General features: G+C 40.8%; 1 protein-coding gene across 1 annotated transcript in view; it reads right to left on the minus strand.

The window, feature by feature from the left end:
* TACR1 (tachykinin receptor 1) overlaps positions 1 to 20,232 on the minus strand; it is a 158,099-nt gene extending 137,867 nt beyond the window's left edge. Inside the window, exons 1-2 of the mRNA XM_036028205.1 lie at positions 19,826 to 20,232; positions 18,766 to 19,430 (exon numbers count right to left, since the gene is read on the minus strand). Of these exons, the coding sequence (XP_035884098.1) occupies positions 18,766 to 19,154 (389 nt within the window). The 5' untranslated portion in view covers positions 19,155 to 19,430; positions 19,826 to 20,232. The remainder of the gene's footprint in view (positions 1 to 18,765; positions 19,431 to 19,825) is intronic.
* Positions 20,233 to 24,761: the final 4,529 nt, after the last annotated feature.

A 24,761-nucleotide genomic window follows, 5' to 3' on the forward strand; every position in this document is an offset into this window, starting at 1 on the left:
TTGGTGATTGTGAATAATGCTTCATTGAACCTATTGGTGCTTACAGTCTTTCAAATTAGTGTTTTGGGTTTCTTCAGATAAATTCCTAGGAGTGGAATTGTTGGGTCATAAGGCAGCTCCATTTTTAATTTTCTGAGGTATCTCCATACTGCTTTCCAGAGTGGCTGCACCAATATGCACTCCTGCCAACAGTATAGAAGGGTTTCCCTTTGTCCACATCTTTGCCAACACTTGTCATTTGTTGATTTATTGGTGATAGCCATTCTGACAGGTGTGAGGTGATACCTCATTGTGGATTTAGTTTAGATTTCTCTGATAATTAGTGACATTGAGTATCTTTTCATATGTCTATTGACCACCTGCATGTCCTCCTTGGATAACTGTCTATTCAGGTCCTTTGCCCATTTTTTAATTGGATTGTATGCTTTTTTGGTGTTGAATGTTATAAGCTGTTTGTACATTTTGGATATTAACCCCTTGTCAGATGTATTGGCAAATAAGTCCACCCATTCTTTGGGTTATCTTTTTATTTTATTGATGATTCCTTTGCTGTGCAAAAACTTTTTAGTTTGATGTAGTTCCATTGTTTATTTTTTCTTTTGTTTCCCTTGCCTGAGGAGATATATCAGAAAAAGATTGCTACCAGCAATGTCAGACATTTTACTGCCTGTGTTTTCTTCTAGGATTTTTATGGTTTGTGGTCTAACATTTAAATCTTTAATCCATTTTGAATTTATTCTTGTATGTGGTATAACCAGAAATCAGTTGCATTTTTATATGCCAATAATGAACTATTAGAAAGGGAAATTAAGGAAACAATCTTATTCACAGTTGCTTCAAAAAGAATAAAATACCTAATAATGAATCTAACCAAGGATGTAAAAGACGTGTACTCGGAAAACTATGGCACTGAAGAAAGAAATTGAAGCAGATACAAATAAGTAGAAGCATATACCATGTTCATGGATATGAAGAATTGACATCATTAAAATGTCCATACTACCCGAGGCGATCTATGGAGTCAGTGCAACTCCTATCAAAATACCAATGATGTATTTCACAGAGCTAGAACAAATAACCCAAAAATGTATATGGAACCACAAAATTTCCCTAATAGCCATAGCAATCTTGAAAAGAAGAACAAAGTTGGAAAAACCATACAACCTAATATCTAGCTATCCTACAAGGCCACAGTAATCAAAACCATCTGGTACTGGCATAAAAATAGACATATGGATCAATGGAACAGAACATAGAGCACACAAATAAACCCATATCTATATGGTCAATTAATATTTGACAATGGAAGCAATAATATACAATGGAGTAAAGACAGTCTATTAAATAAATGGTGTTGAAAAAATTAGACAGATATATGCAAAAAATAAAATTAGACCATCTTACACCATATAGGAGAATAAACTCAAAATAGATTAAAGACTTAAATCTAAGACTCAAAACCATAAAAATCTCAAATATTTCTCTTAGTAAGATTTTCACTTGAGCAAGGGAAACAAAAGAAAAAATAAACAAATGGGACTACACCAAACTAAAGTTTTTGCATAGCAAAAGAACCATCAACAAAATGAAGAGACAACTAACTGAATGGGAGAACACATTCACCAATGGTACCTCTGATAAGGTAAATTTTGGCTAATATCCAAAATTTATAAATAACTTACAAAACTCAACACCAAAAAAACAATCCAATTAAAAACTGAATGGACAATTCTCCAAAGAGGACATAGAGATGATCAATAGACATATGAAAATGTGTTCAACATCATTAATTATCAGAGAAATGCAAATTAAAACCACAATGAGTTATCACCTATCAGAATGATTATCATCAATAGTTTACAGGAACAAGTATAAAGGACACATGGACAGGAAGTGGAGGGGGAGTGGAAATAGGAGGGAGGTGGGGGGGGCTTTGGAGGTGGGCTGTGATGAGAGTAAAAAGCAGAAAACTGTACTTGAACAACAATTAAAATAAAAAAAATAAATCAACAAATGACAAGTGTTGGTGAAGATGTGTAAGAAAGGAAACCTTTTTGTACCGATGGAGGGAATGCAGACTGGTGCAGCCACTGGAAAACAGTATGGAGATTCCCTCCAAAATTAAAAATGGAACTACTTTATGATCCAGTGATTTCATCTCTGAGAATGTATCTGAAGCAACTCGAAACACTGATTCGAAAGAATATACGAACCCATATGTTCATTGCAGCATTATTTACTATAGCCAAAATTTGGAAGCAGCCCTGTCAGTAGATGAGTGGATCAAAAGGCTGTGGTATATTTACACAATGGAATACTTACTATTCTGCTGTAAAAAAGAAGGAAGTCGTACCATTTGCAACAGAATGGATGGACCTGGAAAGCATTATGCTAAGTGAAGTGAGCCAGTCAGAGAAAGATAAATACCATATGATTTCACTTACATGTGGATTTAATGAACAAAATAAACAAATGAACAAAATATAAACAGACACATAGATATAGAGAACAAAGTGATAGCTGTCAGTGAGGAGGAAGTTTGAGCTGGCTGGGTGAAAAAAAGAAAAGAATTAAGGAAAAAAAAACCTATGGATGCAGACAATAGTATGGTGATTACCAGAGGGAAAAGGGAATGGGGGCAGGTAGAAAAGGATAAAGGGGAATAAATGGTGATGGAAGGAGTTTTGACTTGGGTGAGGAGCACACTATATACATACACATAGTGTTTTACAGAATCGTACAGTTGAAACCTATATAATTTTATTAACCAATGTAACCCCAATGAATTAAATAAAATATATATTTAATTTTATTTATTTCTTCTTAGAGAGAAAAGAAGAGAGGGAAAAAGAGAAGGAGATGCGAGAGAGAAGCAACAATTTGTTGCCTCTTTTATGCACCTTGACCAGGGATCGAACTCACAACCCAGACATGTTCCTAGACCAGGAATTACACTGACAACCTTTCACTTTGCAGGACAATGCCCAGCCAACTGAGCCACACTGGTCAGGGCAATAAAAACATTTTTTTAAATATTAAAAAATGTAATATATCTCAGAAAACTTTCAATGTCTGTATAAAGAACATCTCATTATTTTTTGTACTTGAATAGTATTCACTGTATATGCCATACTTTTAAAACTGAATATTAAATTATATTAGCATAATAAATACTCAATATAAATAATTGAAAGCAATAATGTATTGGAAACCACTAGCCTGTATGTATAATGATTTTTTAACCCCAAATTAAAATTTATTTTTATTTCTTCAATAGTATTTACTTGCTTGCCTTATTCACATTGCTTATAAAAGGGAGAGTTTGGAAAAATTAAAACTCAATGTTTTAAAAATTAAGTTTAATTTTTACAGATTACAATGTTTAATTTTTCCTCTAAAGTTTTCATTACTGAGGTCCTTAAATAGACAGTTTTTATTAATGATAGGTCTTGTTAAAAGTCTTACAAAATGCACACCAAGCTGAAAAAGTCTGGGATGCTATATTTTTCTTATTGGTTGTATTTTTCCTGGATTTTGTCAAAATCTGTGTCTTCTCATGAGAATGTGTCTTTCCTGGGACAACTGAGTATTGTGGCAGAAAAAAGGAGCCTGGAAGCTTCACCTCACCTTCTAGGTAAGGAGCTCCAGGGCGCTGAGAACCACTGCTGGGCTCTTCTCCCCTGCTCTGCCAGGGGCTGGCTTTGCAATGATTGTTCCCACAAACGAGTGGCTGGTTTTTAAAAATATTTTATCTATCTATCTATCTATCTATCTATCTATGTATCTATCTATCATCTATCTATCTATCAAAAAGTTTTGCAGCATATTATAGTCAAAAGGATATATCCTTAATATAGCTCTGTCCAGAAGGTATCTAGGCACATAATATGAAAAATAGAGACATTTACTGAAGAAGATACAAGAAACATTGTACATAGGACAATGACACCTCAATGTACTTCAAAGTAAGCACCTGGAGACCTCACATAATTCTCCCACTGCCATCAGTTGCCCCATCACATTTTCCACAAACCTCACTGATGGTCTGAAATCTCTTCCCTTTCAAAGGCGATTTTAGTTTTGGGAAAAGCCAGAAGTTGCAGGGCTCGAATTCTGGGATGTAGGGGTGCTGGGTGATTTGATGTTTTGCCAAAAAACTCTGCCTGAGATGTGATGCAGGAGTGGATGTGTTGCTGTGATGTAGCTGCCAATTACCAGTGGCCCATAGCTGTGGCCTTCTGAATCATCTGGATAGTTTCTGCAGAGGAATGTTCAAGCTTAACGCAAAATCTGATGCAGATTCATTGCTCTACTTGTTCAGTCATTTTGAATTCGAAGGCCACACAGTACACATACTCATGCAATAGTGTCTACTGCCCCCACTGACAGTGAAGTACAGTGAAGTCATCATTTATCACACCTGTGCATTCTAGTCCACTGTCCTTGGCTGCCAGGTTACATCAATGTCACACAAACCATTCTTGTTATATTAACAATGGCTGGACTTTTTCTGGCTAGACCTACAATTTCTGCAATTCCATATGTAACTTAAAGACAAAGGTTTAATTAAAAATCTCCTAGGGTTATGAATAGGTAATTCACACAAAAAAGTGAAATATAAAGGAATAGTAAATACACAAAATTATTCAGTCTTACTAGTAAGAACTACAAGCATAAATAACACTTTAAATCTTTTAAATTGGAAAAAATGTTTCTGAAATTGTTAGGAATGTGGGGAGAGGAGCTCTCCTATACAGTGGGTCTGTGTATTGTGATTCATGCTGCCAAATTGCTAAAGCTTTCTGAAGACCAACTTAGCGGAATCAAGCAAAGCCTTAAAATGTCCATCACTCTGCACAGATTTTTTCCCTAAGAATTTATCCAAATAATTTTGCAAGTGTGCAAGTTTAGGTAAAACATATTGATCACAAACTACATTGTAGCAAGAGCTAGAAACACCTTCCAGGTTCCTGTATAAGGGGTTATTTAAAATGTGATAATTTGTAACCAGTAAGCATAATCATACAGAGCTTCAGTTACAGAAAGTGTTTCATACTGTATTGTGTTAAATTTAAATTTTTTTTCTCATGCATAGGGAAAAAATCCTGTATTGAAATAATGCCTGAGAAGTGACAATAGTGGTGTGTGGGCAGTGAGATGAGGGCTGACTTTGCTTTTATTCTTCATCATCCTATTTTTCGTAATATTGTAATCTCCTTAATGAAAATGTAATACTTTTTAGTGTTAATAATATGTATATTAAAAATTATCAGAAGAGAATTTGCAGTTGTGCAGATAATATTAAATGAAATGATAAGTTATTTTTTTCTTTAAAAGTAGTTTAAGTACACTTTAAATTTACACAATGTTATAATCAGATATACTCATAGTAGCTTAAATTCTTATTTAAATAAAGAGCCTTAAAGAATCTTTTCAGGACCCATCTGGACTCATTTGCTTAATCAGAATCATAGTACTTTACATTTTTAATATTGCTGTGTAAATCTATTCTTCAACTGTTTTATACATAACAGCTTTTGGGTTTTGTCTGCTCCAATTTCAATTTTTCATCAGTGGCACTTATTGAAACCACACTATTTTCGAAATGCTGAGAAGGAGTTGGGAGAAAATGGAGCAAGAAATTTTGATTCAGGTGTCGAGAGAAAGGGGGAAGCAAAAGGCACAGACAAGGAAAAAGGAATGCAAGCTTCTAGATAAAGTGTGGGTCCAGATAGACTCTGGCAGAAAGCCCAGCTCTTGGGAAAGGCCCCAGGATTTGTACACAATGCAGATCCATTGCCAAAGATGCTGAAGACATGGAGAATCAATCAGCCTTGACCATCTAAACAGGACTGCACTGCACTGCTGCCCTTCACCCCAACCTACAAGGCCCAAAACACTGGCTGGGGCTGTGACCCAAAGTTTTTTCTGATGTGATACCCTCCCAAGCTATACAAATATTACATATTTGTCAGAGAATTAGTGACTTACAAAGAAATATGAAGAACAGGAGCAAATTCAACCTTGTTTCATTCATTACTCAGACACAGGTGCAGAATTCACTGGCACCTCAGGGCCAAAACAATTCTGAGTCTGGCAGGAGAAGATCTCCCAGCAGCAATATGGGTTCATGCAGACAGCCCCTCATGCTTTCCCTGCAGTCTCCATGGCACTTACATGGGGCCACGTTGTAAAAGCCAAACTCTGGACACTTCTGTAGTACCAGATCCCTAGATCCCTAGGGCTGTTTGTCTTGATTCTCTAAACCCTTCCCTGCTCAAGGAGTATGTAACTCAAATGGACACACTGCCATTTTAAAACACAAATAAGACTTAGGAGGTGGAAGCTCATAATATCCCCATCTTAAATCAGTAGCTGATTTTAACCAGCTACTTTTCTCTTGGTTCAGCTCAATTTACTAAATTGGATTGGGCTGCAAAGAGTACTGAGAAGTAATTTGAGATCATGCACTTGGGAAGGACCTTCATGCAGGCTTGTGCTGGTTAGAGCATTATTGGAGGGGAATGGCCAGAAAGGGAAGAGGATAGTACTTCTGCCTCCCCGCCACCCCCACATACAGGATGTGGAAAGTGAATGTGCAGTTTTGGAGATGGTATAAAAGAAAATTATTTGATTTTTCTGGGCCATGGTATATCCAAATGATGGGCTTCAGGTAAGGGTGTGCATCTGCATGGAGGGGAAGGGTGCTGACAGCATTTAGCACCACAATTTGCTGACCCACTTAGGAGGATTTGAAACTATACTCTTAGGGAGAAAGGATGTTGAGACAGGAATGAATGTGAACGGCAAATATAATGGTGTGTCAGGGTTTATTAGTGATCATAATGCTACTCTTAATTGAGCTCTTACTAGATGTCAAGCAATGAATCAGGAACTTTCCATCACTTTCCATTTCCTTCTCCCCTTCAAACAATACCCTACAAGGCAAGTTTCATTATATCCCTGTTAGCAGGTGGGAAAACTGAGGCCAGAGAAGTTAAGTGTCTTGCCTATGTTCACACAGCTAGTAAGTGGTAGAACCCACTGCTGGAACCCGCTGACTATTTCCTATGCTAATCTCCACTGTCAAGAGCTAGATGTAAGGTTATAAAAGGGCATTCATTTTTTAAAATTAAATTTATTGGAGTGATATTGGTTAATACAATTATATAGGTTTCAAGGGTACAATTCTATAATACATCATCTGTATACTGTGTTCACTACCTAAAGTCAAGTTTCCTTCCATCACTGTTTATTCCCCCAGTACCCCTTTACCTCCTCCCACTTCCCTTTCCCTCTGGTAATCAGCATACTGTTGTCTGTCTATAAGGGTTATATATTTTTTCACTTTTCATTTTGCAGCTTGCATTTTGCAGCGTTTCGGCTGGCAGTGCTCTAACTGGGCCACTGAAAACATATGACAGCTGTGGTTTGGCTCATATTCCAGCTGAGTCTTTAACATATTCACTTCCAGATCCCTTGTCATTCCAGATGGGAAGGGAAAGGAACTGGCCCATCTTTGAGAACAAATTTAAATGGTGCCCCTATTGAGGATACAACTGCAAGGCTTTCTAGGTTATCATGTAAGTCCTTTTTGAAGAGCCTAAACTGTTGAACAAACTCGTTGTATTTCACCCTCATCGCTGTTTCCCTTTTCGTTCCTGTCATGAATGGGGGCATTTTTAAGCCCCCTCTGGTTCCCTGGGACTATTTAGGAGGATATTTCAGCTGTTTGTGGGATTATCTTTTGTTTAAACATTTTCAGAATCAGACAAATCCTCTTAGGACAACATATTAATTATTCAAGAGGACCTTTCTCCACAGTAAAATAAAATTAATTAACACACAAGGTGATTATTAAAGCTTATGCTCCTAACCTCCCCACATGCCAGTAAATGTGCACATGAGATTTTGAAAAATGTGTCAATTGTATTTCCTAGTAGAGAGGGCAGAGGGATAGCGTGACTATTCAGCACCCGCCCTGCATGAACTCAGGCAACTGTGATTTGCAAAGATGGCTGCTCAACAGTTCATATATGGTTTAGGACATCGGGCTGAGCTGTCAGAACACAGCATTGCCTACTTTTTATCATCTGAAATCCACAGAGAAGGGAGGGAAAGCAAAGGTCTCAGACTCTTAGAGCTATGAAAAAGCCATGAGACTCTGTCCTTATAGGGGAAACCCAGCTGATTTGAAGAAGGAACATCTTATGACCCAGTTGGAGGATTTAAGGGGTGCCAGGTGGTTCCAGGCTCTGACAAGAGAGGCTCCACTGCTGAAGACTTCATGCCAAGGGAACAGAAGCTGCTGTGTAGACTTTGTACCTAGGGGGCACACAGAGTCTTTGGACACATAGTTGAAACATGCTGAGATCTCGGGGTTGTCAAAACCAACAGGCACTACCCCTCCATTTTTGATGATCCAAGTCAAGAAAGGAGGATACACAGAAAAATTCTGGTATGTATTTTTCCTGACTTCAAAGTCTGATAAAATGATCTGAAGGATCCAGGACAGATGGTGATTTTGCAGTGGAGGACAGGGGCACTTTATCCATGTCCATCATCAAGTCTGCTATGGAGGTGGATAAGAAGGTAAAATGTAAGAGGGCACAGTGTGTAGCTAGATGGAGGCAAACTAGGGGTGGGGCACGGCTCTGCATGATGCCATCTGTGTAATTCAAATGATAAAATGTTAAGATGAGAAGTGGAAAAGGGTAAAACTTGAAGGAAGCCAAGGAGATACAGAGCACATTGGGAGGACTTGATTCCAATGGCCAGGGGTGGGAGGGTTCTGTGGGTGCTGAGCAAGCAGAGCTCCACCATTGGGCATTGGGCGGCAGCCCTAGGCAAGACCCCTGAAGGCACACATGGATTGGGGTCTCCTACTCGACCCTGATTATAGAACCTCAGTGGCCCCTTCCGGAGATGCTTCTGCCACCTATGCTCGTATAACTCTGCAACTCTGGGAAGACATTTTTTAAAAAGTAAATAGACAGTGAAGAGATGGTATTTCCATGTAGGAAGTATGTGTATAGCAGTGAGTTTTAATGATGGGTATATGTTACGCTGTGTGCGATTTGTGTTTAATCTGTTGGAAATAAAAATCTGATATATTAAAGAAATTGGCTACCTAAATTTGTAGTTTTAATTGAAATACTTAGGAGGATTTAATGAATTAATTTTGCAGTCAATGTTTAGGTGCTCATGAGAACCTCATTTACTAAATCTGTGAACTTAATTCCTAGGAGGTCAAAATGTTTTAAGAGAAATTGATATGCTATATTTAGAGGTTTTGATTTATTAGATTTAGCAGAACTATGTAAGTCTGGAGGAAAACTTTCTTTCTCCTATTTATAAGTCATCCTATTAGAGATTAAGTTGTTTAAAAACAGATGTATTACATTTATTATTATAATTGAAAATTTTAGGGAGATTTATATAATCAAGTTTATAAGCAATATTTACACTTTTAAGATTATTTGATTTGCTAGGTTTATAAAATATTGTGACTAATTAGAAATATGTAAAATCATTTGATTGATTAAGTTGGAAAATGTTAAAATATTTAGAAGTAAGAACTCCGTCTCAGGTTTAAGAGCTAATTGGGCATTAGTCAAAGGATATGGGAAAGTGAATGTTTGACATCTGAACATGAACAAACCAGATTTATAGGGAAATGCCCATGACTTACAAGATATATTCAAAGGTTAAAGAAACCGTTTTAACAAATTGAATATCAACTAAAACACATGCAGCTGTAAAAGTTTTGTGCTATGGCCAAGTTCTCCTTCAGGCATTAAACATGCAAATGGTGCTTCCCTGTGACGGCGGTGACTTCGGGACACACAGGATGTGGAAAGTGAATGTGCGGTTTTGGAGATGGTATAAAAGAAAATGGTTTGATTTTTCTGGGCCATGGTATATCCAAAAGATGGGTTTCAGGTAAGGGTGTGCATCTACACGGAGGGGAAGGGTGCTGACAGCATTTAGCACCATGGTTTGCCAACTGACTTAGGAGGATTTAAAACTATACTCTTAGGGGGAAAGAATATAAGTGTTTTATCCTGTTGCTGTTATACTGGAGCCCCAGGGAATGCTGAGACAGGATGTGAATATAATGGTGTGTCAGGGTTTATTAGCAATCATAACTTTGCTCTTAATTGAGCTCTTACTGAATGTAAAGCAATGAATCAGGAACTTTCCATCCTTTTCCATTTCCTTCTCTCCTTCAAATAATACCCTACAAGGCAAGTTTTATTATATCTTTGTTACCAGGTGGGAAAATTGATGCCCGAGAGGTTAAGTGTCTTGCCTATGTTCACACAGCTAGTAAATGGTAGAACCCACTACTGGAACCCACTGCCTGTGCTCTTTCCTCTGCTAAACTCCATTGTCAAAGGCTGGAGGTAAGGTTAGTAAAAGGTACTCTTCCATGAAGGACACAAAAGGCACTCCATGGAGAGTCCCAACTATTAAATGTAGTGATAAAGCTGAATTGGAATGTAGATTCAGTAAAGAATTATATAAGGGAAAGGCAAGGAATCAGGCTCCAGGCTGCTTAGACAAATTTCCTAGAGCAGTTCATATGCTGCATTAATTCTCATGCTGAGATTTATGTCTCAAGGATATCGCTAAAGCATCTATTCATTCCCGAAGTTCTTCATTCATAGATCCTCATATTTCCCCTTTGAACAAGGTAGAATCACAGCCTCTTGAGGTGGCAAGAGGGCAGGCTTGGGCAATGTAAGCCAGTTCTCCAGTATGTCCTCTAGGTGCATGACTTTTGCAGGCCACTCTGCTCGGGTTTCCCTGTGCCTAACATTATCATATGGTAAGAACTAGGTGTCTAGATAATTACTGTGGATATAGGACTTGGAGGGCTGGGTGGTGAGTGGGTTTTTGTTGGTCCTGCCTCAGGAAGGACAATTAAAGCAGAAAGTACACTTCCTGTGGCTAGTGGGGCATTGGAGAAAAAGCCAGAGAATGACAACAGTTGAGCCAGAAAAGGGTCCGTGAAATGTCTGTTTCCAGTGTGCCTAGAGAGAGTGCAGTAAGGTGGGAATGGTAAACTCCTCCCCAGTCAGAGGCATTCCCCTGGGTGTAATACCTGTTAGGAGCAGAATGTGGATGAGGAATCCAGTGGGGCCCAGTCAAGTGGAATGTGGAAGAGGTGAGTGTGAATTAGAATATGTCATTTTTCTAGAGCAAAGTTTCTGAACTAAGAGTATTCTACATTGTAGCAAAACTCCATGGTAGTCTTAAATTTGGCCTAATAATTTTCTTTTGATTTGAGGCATAGTATCATAGGTGTGCTTGGTGGTCTGCCTGATTCGTTGGTTCTGGTTTTCAGATTTTGGTTAATATGAACAGGAGAGAGGTACATCAATTCAACCACCCTGCTCACATTTTAAAGAGTACCTACTTTGAGTCAGGCAACTGGATAGCTTCTGGGAACAGAAAACCAAATAAAGCATTCTTGTTTTCATGGTGCTTGCAACATAGTAGGCAGGGAGGTGTGGAAGAGTCCAACAAGTTATATACAGGAACAACTTCAATGGATAAATGACACAGGAAGAAAGAAGAAGGCACCTCATCTAGACTTGCAGGGTAAGGTCAGCTTCTTAGTGGAGATGGCACTTGCGCTAAATATGGGAGGACAACAAAGTCACTAGGTAGAATGCCAGCCCTACAGAAGGTTGAGCTAGACCAAGTAATGGTTATAGGGTAGTGTGCAGTTTGCAGCATTAGTTCACCTCTCAGGTAACCATTAACAAATGAGAATAGCCAGTAGAGACAAATAAGGATGGAAAGATGAGGAAACCAGGGACAGTTAACTGGGGATGGAGAAGCTTCTGGGAGGGTGGATCAGAAAGATGGCCACACAGAAATCCTTTTAGGAGCAGCCAAAACCAGAGGCAGATTTCAGTTCAACAAAAAGTATACCCTTTCCCCCCAAGGTTGTAATATTTTAATAACAGAAAAGGATATTTTTATAATGACTCAAAACTGAGTAAATTTAACAAATGAGACAAATTGAGAAAAATCTTTCAGCAGATTTGACATTCTTACAAAGGCCCTGTCTAGGTTGTGTTTTAGGGGTTAAATTTTGATTTGTGTGGAAAATTGTCAAAAGGGTTTCTAATGTCCTCTCTGCACAATAGGACCCTTATATCACTTTTCTGCCTTCAGTGACAGCTTTCCTTTAATGATATAGCATTGAAAAGCCACTTTAAGTAGGATATGTAGGCAGCTGTCTAAGGCACATGAAAGCAAATTTTTCAGGTCTTCAAGCTACAAGGGAGTGGAGACTGGGAGGTCAGTGTTAAAAGAAATTGTGTCCAATAGTCTTTCAAAGGTAGAAACAGAGTCCCCACTGGTTATTGAGGATTAGATGAGACAATGGATTGGAGAGAATGAAAAAAAGTAAGATATTGTCATCAATTTTATTAACATGAAATCTTCTGTCTAGTTTCTAAGGGACAAACACTAACAAATCATTATAACTCCAATCCAGTGTTTTTGAAGTGAGTTAAAAAAGCCACCTAAAACTCCACATTGTTTTCTGTACTTTGTTGTTTCTTTTCTCCCTTCTTCCTCCTCCTCCTCATCTCACTTTTCTTTATTTTACCAGTAAGCCTGTCCTATATTCCCAAAGGAAGTGCTCTGCTCAGTCTCCAAGCTCCCACAGCACAGTATTAATTGTATTAAGTTATAATGGTGTTCATGACTTTGTCAATCTCCAAAGACTGATGGCACAAGGCAAAGGAAGTGTTTTGCAGCCTCAACATCTGGCACATTGTAGGTGTTCAGTGACAGTTTGATGATAGATGAGGAAGAGCCATTGCCTTCACTGCCATCTGATTTTATCCCTCCTTCTATATTTTGCTGACACTATCTCTCACTGGTCGCCAATGTTCTCTGTCAAATTGAGTGTTGTCATCTTTGAATTTTAATGACACTAATGAATATAATCAACCACAAATCACTTCTCTTAACCTTTGTCACTCCACAGATCCTAATTTCTCCACTACATCTTTATCTGTTTTTTCTTCTTTTCCACCCCTCCTGTTACCTGCTAGGACATTCCTGTGACTCTTGAGCCTCATCTCTGGAAACTGGTGCACAGATGAAAGTGCTGTTCTCTACTTCCCAAACACTAATAGTTTGGAGGACTCCTAAATCTACATTTTGATCCCTGGCTTCTCACTCTCTAACCCCACCTGTCAAGTTGTGCATGTTGTGCATTTCTAATTATTATATTTTCACATCAACTCCAGCAAAAACTGTATTCATTTTCCTCCCACGAATGCTTCCATTCATTCCCTAATTAACTTGTGAATTTACTACAGTTGAGTCAGCCTGCCATTCTCTGCAAACCCTGGGCAACTTTTTTACTTCCACACCTGTGTTATACAGCTTCTTTTGCCTGTAACATCACCTTTCTTTCTCACCCTCTCTAAATGTCTTATGTAATCTTCAAAGCCCAACTCAATTGCCATTGTTTGAGGTCTCCTTAATTGTCACTGCTGGACATGACTTCCTCCTCTCCTTTCCTGTAGAATTTGTCAGTACAACCCATATAAAATACACTGCCTGACACCTTATATTGTAGTTATCTCTCAGTCAGTCTTATTTGCCCCAATATTTAGAATAATCCCTTTGAAGAAGGACATGAGCCCAGTGTTGGGAAACATCATACCTGGTGGCATTATCCTTTGATGGACTGAAGATCTTTTCCCAAGTTTAACAATGAGTGTTTTCCCATTCTGTCATTTGCTAACGACAATAATAATAATAGTTAAAAAGTCTTATATATCCATTATGTGATTTCACACTGAGAATTAGTCTTTATTTCTCCACAACTGAACTTTTGCTTCTGGCAGCTTAAAACAAACAAACAAAAAACAAAACAAAACAAAAACGAAGAGCCTCTGAGCATTCAGGACACGGGGGGGGGGGGCTCCAGTGAGCAGAGAGAGGATGTGGCAAGTGCCCTGGGGCAGCTTCAGGGAGTAGGTGAGCATTGAATTTCTCCAGGCAAGGTCCTGCAGCCTAAATGGCCCATCCAAGATGAAACAAACTTGAGTTTGATCCACATCAACCCAGACATTCAAGGTTCCTGATTTAAACAGACAGGGCAGTTGTGGTGGGCAAGCTCCCAGGGAAAGACTATTCTCAGCATCACAGGGCTGTTTAGTCATAGGTTATAAGGTCCACCTAAATCAGTGCAAAGGATCCTAGAATCTAAGTCTGGCCCCTGGGTGGGTGGGGTTGAAGGAAGGAGTGTCCTGGATTATACAGTGGAATCCAAATCTAGTTAACAAGTTGAGGTTCAAGGATAGAATGCAGGGTGAGTGAAGACCTGGGAAGAAGCCTACTTAAACTTGTAGCTGCATATGACTGGGGCAGAGTGGGGTAGACATCAAGGATCAATGAACAGAGTTTTTTTGTTATTTATGTATTTCTTTGCTCTTGGCTCCTGTTTTACTCTCTCAGAGAGTTCATTCCTTCTTTTGCCTTCACCATTACCCCTGTCTGAGCAACTATATTTTTGGTCCTGACTACATTTCATATTGTTCAGAGACCATCATCATTTGGATGTTTCCTCTTACTGAAACACAACATATCCAGAACCAGTTGGAATAATGAACAGCCTTTCCCTTTCATTTTGCAGAGATTATACCTGCCCCTACCAGGTAGAGAAGTGGTGTTACCAGGCTGGCGCTTTTCTGAGCCTCCTGTTGCTGTGTGCTTGGTTCCAAGCCAGGTTGCCTATTGTCCTTAAAGTCCCTCTTAATGGGCTTAGGGATTGGTTCCCCCCCCACCTTCTTGGTACTGCCCCATCATACTAGAACCCACTACTATCACCAGCTCCTGCAAAATGGAGGTGTCACTTCTCAGTGTCCCCAGACTTCTAATTTCATGGAACATTTCACACACCTTTTGGTTTTTAAAATAGGAAAAAAATTTAACTTTTATTTTAAGAGGGAAAATTAAGGAGTTTCAAAAAGTAAAAATCTTAGTGTTGTTTAGATTTTAATTAGAGGTAGACTTAATCTTATTTAGGTGTATTTTTCTTTGCAACTTTTTTATTCTAGGTAACCATGACCCTCAATAAATAAGTATTCTTATGAAGGAGATTTTTCTCTGTCTCTTCTATCTCTGAATCTCCCTGTCTCTCTTTCTCCATTTTATAGAAGGATTATAGAAAAGATTTACATTAGTACTAAAATCTGATGCTGATATTTTTTTTCTGTGCATGTATTTTGATTCTAGAAGGAAATTTGGCAGAGTTTATCAGGATGGTTTGACCCAGGGATTCCACTTCAATGAGATTCTCTAAGGAAGGAACAAGGGATGTTCTCAAAGGTTTATATCCAGGATATTCACTTTGAAGTTATTTGTAATCATTACAAATGGAAACAATTCACATTTTAAAATAGAGGAATACTTACGTAAATGATTATAGCCATGAAATATAATGCATCCATTAAAGTTCTATTTTTAAGACTATTTCATGACATAAAGTTAAGGAACAAAAAGGAGCTATTGAAACTGTTTTTACTATGGCCCAAAATTTATCCTTAAAAGTGTGAGTGACTGTGTATATAAGAAACAAAAAAAGTAAGCATAAGCTAGCATTCCAGAATTCTAATTGGTTTTCTGTCAGAGTGGGATTGTAGACAAGTTTTACATTTTTGAAATTATTGTATGCATTTTCCCAAATGTTTTTCTAGGAGCATGCATTATTTTATTCATTCATTCACTTATTCAAGAAACACAGTGACTGTGAGGCGCCAAGGACTCTGCTTTGTGCTGAGGAGATAATGTAAACAAGAGAGAACAGACATGTTCTTTGCTTTGCTCAGAGTTTATAATCTGTTAAAATTAGGAGGAAAAGTTTTTTTAAAATTCATTTCATTTGACCCAGTAATTCCACTGCTGGGAATCTATCCTAAGAAGATAAGCAAGAAAAACAAAATTATCATACAGAAATGTATAGTAGTGCATTATTCATAAAAGCAAAATATCTAGAAATGACCTAAATACCCAACAGTAGGGAGATACCTAAAGTAATAATAGCACATTCATATAATAGAATAATAGGAAGCCATTAAAATTATGTTATGTAAGACTTTTTAATAAGTCTTAATACCAAGGGAAAATGTTGTTAATATTTTCCATTAATATCAATAGAAAAAAGTAATCTACAAAATTATATAGAATCTGACCTCAGTTATACAGTGTAATAGTCATAAGAGAGAAATTCACTAGTTAGCAAACATTATTTTTGCACAGGAAAGTAACAGTTGATTTGCATTTTTGGGTCTATGCTCTTCATACTTTCCCAGTTTTCTGCAATGAACAAGGTTTAATTTTATTATCAGAAAAACCAGGTTGCTTTCATTGTTTAAGATGATTCAGAGGTTATCTGTGAAAGATTCAAGAAACATACAAAAAGTAGCTGAACATTTTCTCACAACCTGCATTGGCATGGTGGAGAAGGGAGAGATCATTCATATGGAGAGAGTGTAGGGCCCCTTCTGTTCTAAAACTGGGCAGAGTGGATGACCACAAACGCAGGGGAGCTACATTCTTCAGAGGGCCTGAGGGGATGAATTCACTGTGTGCTCAAAAGGTGAGCAAGGGAAAATAGAAGGAACACTAGGAGGACTTGGAGACACAGCCCTGACACCTAATCCCTAACCCTACTTTGAGCTCTAAACTCGAGTATGTCATTAATAGCATCCCTGGGCTGTATCTGTAGAGTAGGGACATGGGGACATTTCTTGGTGCTGTCATTTCCTTCAGCTTTGGCACAAGAGATCCTCTGACCTCACTGAGCAGGGTTCACATAGGGGCAAGGTCCTGTCTCTGGTTTGCCTTGGAAAAAAACAGTGGAGCTTGAGATGCCAGCATCAGGGCAGCTCCCTGCCCAGTCCCCTGTGAAGACTTTGACTCTGCTTCTTGCCTGCCCCTAACCTAAGTTCAAGGGCAAAGAGCAGGGCTGTGGAACATGTCTTTTCTGTAGAAGCCAAAGCAGAAGAGTTGTTGACTGCTGCTCATACTGACTGACTGACTGACTGACTGACAGGTCTCTTGAGCTCACACAAGGTCCCAACGCAGTAAAAATACCAACTCTCCTTCTAATTTAGGATCATCAAGATGGCACGTGTAAAGTACCAGTTTTCACCGCACCTATATTCAGTTACATATAAAGCTTTAGGTTTTCTAAGTTTAAGGGGGCTGCTGTGAGATAAAGGAGCAAGTCAGTACAGAAAGATTTACAAGTGCACCTCATTTTCAGCAAACTGAGTATCTGAAAACCAGTGTAGCATAAAAGATAAATTTACTAAAGAATTCATTTCACTACCACTTTGAGCAATTGGCTTCCTTCCACATTTAAAATATAATGGATTCACCATAAGTTGCCTTACGCACAACATATCAAGCAAATAAGAGCTGCATAAAGGGAGGTTTACATGGAACTAAGAAATCAGTATTTGGACACCAATGCAAAGGAAACAGCCTTCTCTGATCTTAGAAGTGTCCATTCACAACAGAAACTGAAAAAGACCTCAAATTGATTGCAAATCATAGACAATCTTCGTACAAAAGGGTTTAGTAGTTTGGGAATTTTTTTTTGAAGTTTTTCTCCTAGTTCCTTTTTTGAGTTTCTCACATTCATTTATCTCAGCAAGGCCATCAGAGAGCCCATTTTAAAATCACAGTGGCAGGTGTTTTAAACCTACCTCCACATCCCCCATAAACATTTAACACTGATGCACACATAGGTATACACATGAGATACCTAGGACACGCACAGAAGCTTAATACAAACAGAGCTGTGCTGTAATAATCAAATTTCCGTCATGCCACCTGAGGGGCCATTCATTCCAGAGTGCTAGCCCCTGTGTTTGAAAATTCCAACCTTTTCACATTCAGTCAGCTTCTGAAACCCTAACCTGTTGGTTATAGGAAGGAGAGAGTTCTCAATTGCCTTTGCTGAGCATGTTTCTCTGTGGGTTCAGACAGGCTAAAAACATTGATCTCACATTACAAGAGAGATTTAGAAACACTCCTGGGTAAGCTCCTTATCTATGGAATGCCTTAAGAACAGCGTAGCTGCCTCTCATTCATGAAAGAGAACTTGTAGCAGTGTAGAGGAAGCTGAATTAGAATTCTGAGTATTTCTGATTCTAGTGAAATAAATGCTCTTCACACCCAAATAATATTGGAACATTGAGGTAGGAACAGCAAGCTCCTGAATATTCAGGAAAAGGTGAAAAATGATAAATTCTGGCTAGGCATACCTAAAACTGGAAGGCACCAAGAGGCTGCCCCACAGAAGTGGGCCCTCGGGGTTTTATAAATCCCAGGTAGGAACCACACTTCGGCCAAGCCCTGGGCATCCCCCTCAGGCTTTCAGGGCAAGGAAAAGAAATGCAAGGAAAGAAGCAAAGCAGGAGTTGAAAGGAAAATGTCTGGGAGATGAGGGGTGAAGGGATGAAGAAAAGAGAGTTAAGTGAAGAAAAAGGGGGAGGGTGTGAAGAAAGGAAGGGAGACTGGTGATGGGTGAAAAGAGAAAAAAAGGAAAGAGAAAATAGAGTAGAAAATGATGAGATAAGAGTCTCACCATCAACAACTGGCTGTTAGTAAGAATCCCTTCACCTTGAACTAGGCACAACCCAATCCCACAGCCCCAGGACAAAGCCATGGTCCTCTGTGGACATTTTCTCCCATTTCCACAAAGGGCAAGCTCACCTATCCAAGGCCACAGCTGTCATGGAGTAGATACTGGCAAAGACTGCCGCGATAGGGAAGAAGTTGTGGAACTTGCAGTAGAACAGGCCGTAGTACCACTCGTTGTGGACAGCATAGGTGAAATTCACCACTGTGTTGAACGCAGCCATGGAGGCCTCTGCGAAGGCCAAGTTCACCAGGAAATAATTGGTGACTGTCCTCATTCTCTTGTGGGCCAAAATGATCCACATCACCACCACATTGCCCACCACGGAGGTCACCACGATGGCCGTGTAGGCAGCTGCCCAAAGGACAATTTGCCAGGTAGGCTGCACGAACTGGTTGGGCTCCGAGGTGTTGGTGGAGATGTTTGGGAAGAGGTCTGAGTCAACTGGGAGGACGTTATCCATTTCTCGGTTAAGTGGTTAAGCCTTGCTCTCTCTACACGCACCCACTTTGCAACAGGGTCCCCAGGCCAGCGCCTGGAGTCAGGGTCCTGCTTAACCAAGACAGAAGGGCTACAGGCTCTTTCGGGCAGAACTCTTCCTTGCGAGCAGAAGACTCGGCGCCCTAAAAATGAACACTTGCTGTCTGTCTGCCCCCGGTGCCACTGAATGCGTCTGTATTCAAGCTTCAGGAAGCATTTGAGTTCAGAAATCTGGAGATAGTCTATCTTCTGCGTTGGGCTGAAAATGGAAAAGAAATTCCATCGGTCACGGTTCCAAGACGCAGGAGACCCCCGCCTTTCAGCACCTGCTGCTGCTTACAACTCCTACTCCCCTTCCCGCAGCGAGGAAGGCAAAAAGCTCTGCTTCGTGAGGACTTGTGGGCACACAGGGTGCTCGTCAGAGCGCGACTCATAAAAGTTCTAAATCTGTGGCCGGCATTCTGGAGCTCCGCGCCCAGCTGGGAATTTTTCCTTTGCTTTCGCTGTTGCCCCTGCGCCGCCACCTCCTGCAGCTTCGCAGGCGCCTCTTGGCGCGGGTCCCGCTAGGACTGGGAGTTAGCAGAAGAACCTCCGTAGGCTGCGCGCGAGGTTTATAAAGCCTGGCAGAAATGTTTTACCAGGAAGGGGCAGTACCTGGGCTTCGTACTCGCCAGTCCGAGTGCGCTGCAGCTTCATCAGCTGTTGCCAGCTATCTCACTCCAGCGTCGCAGCCACCACGCCTTTTGCAGCTCCCTGTACCTGCGGTGGGAGTCTGCAAGTCGGACGCGCCACACACTCCGCCAGGGGGCGCTAGGCAACCTTGAAGTAATTGCACCAGCTGGGGTCTGCAGCTGGAACCACGTGGGGAAAGGAAGGGTTTGAGAATGAGCAGCAGTGATGCACACTGAACTTCAGGGAGGGCAGCGCAGAGTGCTGCGACAGCTTTGCAGAGGCACCTGCCTGTGGCTGGGGAGTAGGGCAAGTGTGGGGGCGACCTGCCAGCGCAGCGCTGCGGCAGTGCTCCAGCCCGTGCTCCAGCAGGAGTGCACGGCGCGCTGGCTCTGGAGACTGTGGAGAAGCGAGAGGGGAGGACGTTTGGTTTCCGGTTTCCGGAAAATAACTTTCCTGAGGTCGTGTTTAGGAAACACCTCCAAAATGCCTAGTTCCTTTCCCTGGCAGGCCAGTTCTCCTAAGCTCTACGCTTTGGAGGACACCCTCCCCAACATCTTTGGTAGCTTGACTCCTTGCTCCATGAAAAACTCCAGCTGAGCTGCCCACAAGGACAACGGGGACTGGGTTGCGTTCCCTGTGAAGCTTGGTGAGCGGAGGAGCCACCCATCAGCAGTGTGTTGCCCAGACGCGCAGCTCTGGGCTCTCTGCCAGCGCCCACTGCGGCCTCCTGTTCACCGCCTGGGGACCTGGCAGCCTCTGCCTCCATGCCTCCGGGTGCAGGCCAGAGCCCGGACATGCGTGGCATGGTGGTGGTGGTAGTGGCGGGACTCTTCCACCTCCCCGCTCTCAGGTTTGCGTAGGGACTGTGGGGCAGGTCTGTCCGCGTTTTCTGTACCTGCCCTCCCATCCCCAACCCCTGCCACCCTCACCACCCCTCCCTCGGCTTCGAAGCCTGGTCTCCCAGTCCAAGGCCATTTCAAACTGCGGAGCTGGTAATGGGCACTTGAAGGAGGTGGGAAGGGCTAGCCACTCGGTGCGAACCGTTTTGAAGCCGAGATATGTTGAGGTTAGGAGCGAGTTCCAGACAGAGTGCCAGATAAGCGGTTCTGTGAATACTCGAACCTTCGGAGCCTTTCTGGGAGCCATCTACCGTTCTGCCCACGATCCACCCTTCACTGTGGGGACCCCGAACTGTGGGACGAGGGCAGGAGGCTCGGGTGGACGCAAGCCCCCACTCTCTCGGGAGCCGCGTTTACGCACTAGTCCCGCCTGCTTGCGCGCCTCTCCAGCGAGTGCGTCAAGTGTGTTTCGAGACGCTTTTTAAAGCTTAGTAATTTATTGCCCAGATTTTGGGCAGAGCTAAAATCGGATCCTCTCTCGAGGCGGGAAGTCTATTAGTTCACTCAGGTTTTTTGAAGCCTGGGATTTCAGCATTATATGAACCGCACCTGGCACTACTCGGTCCTGGTCCTCTGAGAGCCCCTAAACGGGGAGGAGAAAACTCCAATGAGGCCTTAAAGAGAACAGCTCCCCCCCACCCCAACCCCGCCTCCATACTGGAAGGGGACAGCAAAGAGAACGCCTCCTCCACTACCCGGGATCTCTCACAGTTGCTTCCACCACCTCTCAGAACGGGTGCATGTGTGTGTCCACCTTTAAAGTGTCCTCCTAAGCTGTGTAAAGCCGTCTTTCTCTATTCTTCCTGTTCAGTGGAGGCAGGCTGACATTTTCTAAAGGAATAATGCTTAAAGGAAAAAAGAAAGTAAAGAAAACCTAAGCTAAAAAAAATAAGGCTTTATCCATTTATCTTCCATCAGTAGAGCAAGTTGGTCTCTTGAACAGGGTACTGTGCAGAAGATGCAGTCTGCCAAGCACTTACAGTCTAGTGAGGGAGAACGAGGCAACTACAGGCACAGACAGTGTGACTGAGACAGGTTAGTAGTAAGTTAGGAAAATCCCCTGGCAAGTGGAATGAGGGAAACTGAGACAAAGTAGTTAAACAAGGCAGAGCGATTAACAGCCTGCTAATACATCAAAAGATCTTGTCTTCCTTAACCAAGGACACTCAGGAGCAGATGGCTTATACCTGACCTCCCCAACGAGAGAGTAGGTAGTTTAAATCACCCTGGTTGAGGAGATAGATAACAGAGACCCAGTTAGTGCCATCAGTACCAGCCAAAACCCAGAAAAGGTGAAGTCAAGGGAATAAATAATAAAAACCCAATCAGAGCCAGACAAGTTCAAGATAAAAGTAAGACAGTGAAATGACCAGATAATGATTCCAAACTCCCTATACACTCATTTTGATGTGTCAGCACATTGAAGGACACATCTGGAAATCTATTGAATATTCTGTTGAGACCCTCCCCTGAGACATCCCCTAAAACTTCCACCTTTAAAAAACACATCTGAACCCTTAAGACAAAAATCCTAGTGTGCACAGTCCTGTGAGCACACCTGTGCCTCTCCTTTCCTCGGGCACATGCTTTTACTTTCTTTCTCTGAAGCTCCAAGGATCCCCGTGAGACTTGCAGCCAGGGGAGAAGTGGGCAGAGGCAGCTGGTCCCAGGCCAGTCCCCTGAACCTGTCTCTAAGGCCTCTCCTTTTGCCTCTGTAACTTGTTCCCTGAGTGCACGCAGCCCAGCGTGGCTCACTTCTGTCACTGTGACTTCCTTATGTAAGTCTAGGCAGCCCAGTCCACGCTCACTCCCATTGCTGTGGCCTCACCTCTTCTATCTGAAGCCTGTCCTTTGCTTCCTTGTCCCCAGCTTTCATAAAGGTGCTCTCAAAATCACGTGGACTCCTGCCATGAAACCTTTCCTATGTGAAGTCGAGAACCCACACATTCCAGACTGTGCTGGGGCAGACCTGCCTTGGTCCAGTTTCTTTCTGGTGAAGAGGTGATGGGGTGAGGGCACCTAATTTTGGCAACAGAGGGAATCAGGGATGAGAGTAGAAAATTGTATCTATAGAGAAGCCTAGAAAATGTGTTAAGGCTGAGGGTGAAAAAGAGAATATTTCAGATAGATGTTTAAGATATCAAACCATATGACTCTGCTTAACATCCCAGGGACTGCCCAGCTCACTTAGAGGAACACCCATATTTCCTACACTGTGCTTCAAGGGTCCGCATCCCTCACCCTGACATGTGGATGAGGCTGGCCTGGATGCTTTCCTTTCAGGTCCTGGTTCTTCATGGCAGGTACCTATGCCCTAGAAATACATGACTTGCTAGAGTTAATTTCTCTGTTTCTGTCTCTCTCTGTCTCTGTCTCATTCTCTCTCTTTCACACACACACACACACACACACACACACATACACACACACAAACACACAAGCATATTTATGATGGGTAAACATTAAGAAACAAAGTTTCTGCCATACCATAGCCAAAGCTATCCCTTGGTGTAGACACATGCTCTGAGGAGGGACCTTCGCTGGTATTGTCCCTTCTATAAAGTAGTGACTTTTCCCCACATAGGAATAACCTGGCATGAATGTGTAGATAAGATACTATATAGGCTTTTCTTTCCTCCAAGAACTGATGTTTTCTCCCTTATCCCCCTTCCCTCCCCTCTCCTTTCTACTGACCTCCATCCTTGACATATAACACAGACCCACCAGTATCACAGGGAATTCAGTTGACAGGCTAGTATAAATCTTCCCTTATTTGTCCAAACTCTTTCATACTATATAAAATAAATAGAAACACACACAATAACTATGTAAGCCTATACAAATATAAGACTTTTACTAGTGTTTGAATTTTGTTTTTCTCACTCAAAATATTGTTTGGATGCTTCAGAGTCAACAGGTATAGATTTAATTGATTCTTTTCAATGGCTAAATATTATTCTTATGTTATGGATGCACCTTACTCTCCATTTCCTACTCATAAAAATTCACTTTGCTTACAGTTTTTGCTACTAAAAACAATGCAACACCTGGCTGGCGTAGCTCAGTGGATTGAGCACGGGCTGGGAACCAAAGTGTCCCAGGTTCGATTCCCAGCCAGGGTACATTCCTGGGTTGCAGGCCATAACCCCCAGCAACCGCACATTGATGTTTCTCTCTCTCTCTCTCTCTCTTCCTCCCGTCCCTCTCTAAAAATAAAAAAAAATAAAAAAATAAAAAAAACAATGCAACAATAAACATTCTTACATATGTCTCCATAGTCTGGTGTTTTGTTTCTATGGGATAGGTTCCAAGTGGAATTGCTAGGTAATGGATTATATTTATATTCATTTGCATATGTATGTGTTTTGTATATTTCTATTTCTATTAATGTTGCTAGATTGCCTTCCAAAAGGGTATAACATGGTTATATTTCACTAGCAATTAAATTACCCTTGTCTCCACGTCTACTCCAGTAACAAGTATTTTAGTTTTGTCAGCCTAAAATATGTAAAATAGATAACACTTCTAATACATGTGTTTTTTTCCCTGACTACTAGAGAACTTGAACTTCTTTTATTTTTTGACTATGTGGGTTTTCCCTTTATAAACTGCCTACTTTATAAACTGTTCACACCTTTTGTCTCTTTTTCTGTTGGATATCTTCCCATCATTTTTTAATAAGTGTTCTTTTTATGCTATAGGTACAAACTTTTTACCCATCCTGAATATTTCAAATATTTTTCTAATGTTTTATTAATTTCTTGATTTATGTATTTGCCATAAAAATTGAGACAATTTTTATTTTTATCATTTGGGTTTTAATAGCATTTTGGTTTTAAAAAGTCTCCATGAATGCTGGCTTTTTTCACATAGTCTCCCAAATTTTCTTGGCAACTTTTTATTGTTTTATTTTTTGCATTTAGGTATTTAATTTACCTAGAGTTTGTTATTTTATGTAATGTAAAATTTTACTTTTGTTTCTTATGTATAGTTAGCTAGTTTTCACAGCTCTATCCATT

This window comes from Phyllostomus discolor, chromosome 6, assembly GCF_004126475.2.
Source record: "Phyllostomus discolor isolate MPI-MPIP mPhyDis1 chromosome 6, mPhyDis1.pri.v3, whole genome shotgun sequence".
In the NCBI taxonomy this organism is placed as follows: domain Eukaryota; kingdom Metazoa; phylum Chordata; class Mammalia; order Chiroptera; family Phyllostomidae; genus Phyllostomus; species Phyllostomus discolor.